Genomic DNA, 4,903 nt, shown 5'->3' with positions numbered 1-4,903 from the left:
GGTCTCTCTCTCTCTCTCTCTCTCTCTCTCTCTCTCTCTCTCTCTCTCTCTCTCTGTTAAGGATATGATCTTCTGGGTATGTGCCTGTGTGCATGCATATGTTTGTGGAAGCCAGAGGATGATGTCTAGTGACTTCCTCAATTGCTGTCCACTTAGTTTTTTGTTTTTTGATTTTTCAAGACAGGGTTTCTCTGTAGCTTTGGAACCTATCTTGGAACTAACTCTTGTACTGGCCTTGAACTCACAGAGACCTGCTTCCCGAGTGCTGGGGTTGAAGGCGCGTGCCACCACTGCCCAGCGTACCTCGTTTTTTGAGATGACCTCTTCCTAGACCTGGAGCTCATTGATGCAGTGAGGCTGGCTAGCCGTGAGCTCAAGGGATCCTCTTATCTCTACCTTGTCAGTACCAGGATGTAGGCTTCACCTGTCGCTCCAGCATTTTATGTAGTGCTGGAGAACCAAAGTCAGGTCCTCTTGCTTGTATGCCAGGCACTTTGCTGACTGAACCATCTCCTTAGCCCCAGCCTTTTAATTTCTCTGTGCTATTTGCCTAGAGGCTTTCTCTCTCTCTCTCTCTCTCTCTCTCTCTCTCTCTCCAGAGAGCCCTGGCTGTCTTGAAATTCACTATGCGGACCAGATTGGCTTTACAGAGATCCGCTCAGCCTCCCGAGTGCTGGGATTAAAGGCGTGCGCCACCACCGCCCGGCTTACGACCATATTGCATGATATCTCACACTGCAAGAGTCTCGTATTCTGATTGCTCGCCTTCTCGTGCTTTCTCTTATTCCTTTTCTCGTACGCTGGCGATTGAACTCAGGGTCTCAGCACTCTAGATAAACGCTACACCTGTTGTCATACCGCCAGACCTCCACTTTTTTCTTCTGCGCCAGCAAAGCAGCTCCCGCTTTTCGGACCTGAGCGACCCGGCTGCAGCGTTTCGGGTCCAGAGGGTAGGCGATGAGGAGTGCATTTCCCGCACAGTCCGCTGGGTGGCACTCGCTCCTCCCCGGCGCTGCGGGGGGCGCCTTTGCACATGCGCGTTGCCATCCGTCCCCGCAGACCCCTCCCCTGCCGGACCCCTCCACACACGCGCACGTCTGACGTAATCCAGCGGAAGTGCAGCGCGCTCCGCGTCCAGGAGGGGAGGGGCCAGGAAAAGCGGATACGGAAGTGGAATCCCAGGGTCCCGTTCCCCGGCGCCGAGGTGACGGGAACTAGAACCGCCGAGAGGGCGGAGCCCCGCAGGCGGAGGGTGCTGTGATTGGTTCGCGGCCGTGTCGCCGGCGCGGATTGGCCCCTTCGGACTGAGCGGTGAGTCCACAGCGCGGCGGTTTGAAATTCAAAAGTGGCGGGTGTGGCAGGTGGCCCGGTTGCAGGCCCCTTTGTCGCTCGGGCTGCGTCTCACGAGCCCGTGAGAGGACGCAGGTCCCGGGGCGCCGTCCCCCTGTTCTCTTCCTTTGCATCCAGTCCTGTGCGGACCGAAATGAACATGCAGGCGCAGGTGAGTGCTGCGGAGGCGCCTTGGGGACAGGCCCGGGGCATGCTTGCCCGGCTGCCAGGGGAGGGCCGTACGGTCTCGGACGTACACTGGGACGGCCGAGGCCGTGCAGGCGACAGGCAGCGAGACGCCCAAGACGGTCGCTTTGATGTTGGCCCGCCACCCCCGTCGTGCTTGCGCTTAGCTATCTCCAGCATTTTCCATTTCGAATTGTCAAGCGGATCCGACGCGTTTCTGCCTCTCGGTTCTTTACAGATAGCCTTGTGGGAGAAGCGAGGGTTCCGAGAGGCCTTGTCCCTTGTCCCAAGGCACATCTCTGCCGGTGCTCTGTTGTGTTGATTCTCATTGCTGCTGGATCAGGGTGGCGGAAGGGAGAGGAGATATGCGGCGATCTATATAAAGGACTTACTATTCTCTCATCTCTTTCTTTTGCCCAATGAGACTTTTTGAATACTTTATGGGTATCCCGCTCCTCTCACACCCATCTAAGGTGTATGTGTTGCAATTAACGTTCTGAACTCTAGTGACAGGAAATGCCAGCCTGCATTCTTTGCTTACTATATTTCAGCTTAGATTGATCCACAGTCAGCATTCAACTTGGAGAGACTTTCTGGTACACTCAGCCAAAAAGGAGACACTGTGACAGGTGACCATAAAAATGCCAGAGGTTTCTCGGATCTGTTGATGCAACACTTGCAGATCATCTTCTGCATGCCCTGCACAGCTGTACTTATGTGGGAGACAGCCACCAGCCACCACTGAGCTGATCTTCACTGGGGAGGCAGAATTCAGTAAGCTGTGTAACTCTGTAGGAAGGCTGTGAATGCCGGCTGAGAAAGGGTTCAGGCGAATTCAGGGGAAGAAAGCGAGGAGGAGGAGGAGGAGGAGGAGGAGGACTGATGCTCTCTGGGGGACTAAAGGCTGGAAGGAGGAGCTTGGTGCTGCGGTGCTAGGCAAGCACCCAGGAACCCTTAATCCAAAAACCCGCCTGCCAAAAGCAACAAGACCTTTCTGAGGTCAACGGGAAGAGGCTAAGACAGGGTTTGAGTGAGTTGCAGGCCAGCTATACACTCACTGTCTCAACAAATGAAGAAAAGAAACATGTTATGAAATCATGAAGCTGCTTGCTCTGTAACCAGGCTAGTCCAGAACTCTGTGCCTCTGCTCCCCAAGTGCTGGGATTAAAAACATGTACCACCGCTGCCCGGCTTGAGGATGGCAGTGTGGGGGACGATGGAAGTGAAATTTGTTTAGAAGATATAATTGAATGCAATGACTGTCCCGGATCAGTGGTTCTCAGCCTTCCTAATGCTGTGACCCTTTAATACAGTTCCTCATGCTGTGCTGACCCCACAAGGAAAACCATTAGCTGTAGTTTTGCTATGCCCCTGTGAAGGAGCGACCCGTAGGTGGAGAAACCCTGCTCTGGATACCGTTTTTCAGAAATTTTGCTCCAAAGAGCAGGGCAGTGAGTGTAATGCAGTATCTGCCAGGGAGCGCTGTGGAGAGAGGAGCTTTGGGGGGGTTGGAGGAAATTGTAGTGTCTGCTGTACACTGATTGTATGCTTGAGCAGAGTGGAAAACTTCCATCTAGGATCTTCTGGAGAGAAAGGGTTGAGTGTGTCTCCTTGTAATGAATGTTAAATGCTTCTGAGAGTCGATCACTGCCTCTGCCTTTATAGAAGGGAGAGAAATACCGTTTATAGTGCTTGGAGGTGTCCACAATAAATAAGTCACTGGAGGACAAAAACCAAGCCCCAAAGGTAATGCTTTTCATCAGCAATAAGGTTGTTTGTTTGTTTGAAAAAGGGCCTTAGCCATGTTGCTCTGGCTGGTCTAGAACTGACTATGTGATCAGACTGGCTTCAAACTCAGAGATGCACTTGCTGTGCCACCAAAGTGTTTGGTCGCTATGCCTGACTTTTTTTTGGAGGGGGGGAAATGGGGGATGTCACTTTCTTTGTAGAAAGATATGGGAACCATGTTAGCATCATCTTTTTTTTTTTTAAAGATTTATTTATTATGTATACAACATTCCTTCCATGTATGCTTGCATGCCAGAAGAGGGCACCAGACCCCATTACAGATGGCTATGAGCCACCATGTGGTTGCTGAGAATTGAACTCAGGACCTCTGGAAGAGCAGTCAGTGCTCTTAACCTCTGAGCCATCTCTCCAGCCCTGGCATCATCTTTTAGACATCACTGTCAGGGGTGTCTAACCTCTTTGACATTGTGGTATACCGCTGTCATCTACACACGTGTTCGTGTTCCACCTTGTTCATGGCTTAGCCTGATGTGCACATGGCTTGTAGATACTACTCAATCATTAGATAGTATGTGGCAGTTAATGGAAATTGGGAAAGAGATCCAACAAAAACCTACCACTGGCAGGGCAACGATAGCGCACGCCCGAAGGCAGAGGCGGGCGGATCTCCGTGAGTTCAAGGCCAACCTGGTCTATAAGAGCTAGTGCCAGGACAGGCTTTTCAAGGATAGCCCACCGCCCCCAACCCGTGTAGCTGAGGCTGACCTGGGTTTTATGTACTGAAGATTGCTGGCCAGGACAGCTTTTAACACCTCTGCACAAAGTCAGCTGAAGTGCACAGTAGCTGAGGGAGACGGCCATAGCGGGCCCATGTCTGTGTGCATCACCATACAATTCAAATTGTGGTGCGGCTATCAGCTTGTAAGTTTATCCTAGCAAAGCAAAGCTGTGTATTAAGTCTTGTGGGGGTGGGGGACACGTGTGCCATGCGTTCTTGCAGAGGTCAGGTGGAGAACAACTTTCTGGGTGCTGAACTTAGGTGTCACGTTTGGCAGCCAGTGCCCTTACCTCTGAACTACCTTGCTGGTCTCTTTCTGTTTTTGTGCAGGAGACTGAGCGGCTCTTGCTGCACACAGTACTCAGGGGCTATTCCCAAAGTCTTTTGTCTTTTTTCCAGCTCTGGTAAACACAGCCAAGCTAAGTTGCCTAGACCAGCCTTGAGCTTGACCTCTTTCCCTTCTCAGGTAACTGGAACCACAGGCACCTGCTGCACCTGCAAAGATTCTTTTCCTGAAGCCAGACCAAGCCAGCTTGGTTCGTTAGGCTTTGTAATGTGTGCGTTAGGCTTTGTAATGTGTGCGGGAGTTTGAGGCGGTTCACATTCTGTGCCATCACAACTCATTCTTGCAGGACTCCACTGTGATGACCTGCAGGTGTCATTAAATGTTTTAGTTCTTCTCCTGCATTAAGTTCACTACTAGGTGAACTGACTAGTTCCCCACACTGTCAGCGACACCTGGACAGCCAGGGCTTATGTAGTCAGAACCCCTCTCCAGGTTTCATTGCGCTTTCCAGATTCGCTTTTTTTCCCCCCCAGACAGGGTTCTCTGTAGTTTTGGAGCTTGTCCTGGAACTAGAT

At 51.7% G+C, this 4,903-nt stretch overlaps 1 protein-coding gene across 1 annotated transcript in view; it reads left to right on the top strand.

The window, feature by feature from the left end:
- The first annotated feature begins 1,391 nt into the window (after positions 1-1,391).
- Kifc1 (kinesin family member C1) overlaps positions 1,392-4,903 on the top strand; it is a 14,430-nt gene continuing 10,918 nt past the window's right edge. Inside the window, exon 1 of the mRNA XM_026785632.1 lies at positions 1,392-1,501. Within this exon, the coding sequence (XP_026641433.1) occupies positions 1,484-1,501 (18 nt within the window). The 5' untranslated portion in view covers positions 1,392-1,483. The remainder of the gene's footprint in view (positions 1,502-4,903) is intronic.

The sequence above is a fragment of the Microtus ochrogaster genome, linkage group LG2 (genome assembly GCF_000317375.1).
Source record: "Microtus ochrogaster isolate Prairie Vole_2 linkage group LG2, MicOch1.0, whole genome shotgun sequence".
NCBI classification, from domain to species: domain Eukaryota; kingdom Metazoa; phylum Chordata; class Mammalia; order Rodentia; family Cricetidae; genus Microtus; species Microtus ochrogaster.
The sequence above is the reverse complement of the archived record's forward strand: the minus strand, read 5'-3'. Positions and strand labels throughout refer to the sequence as shown.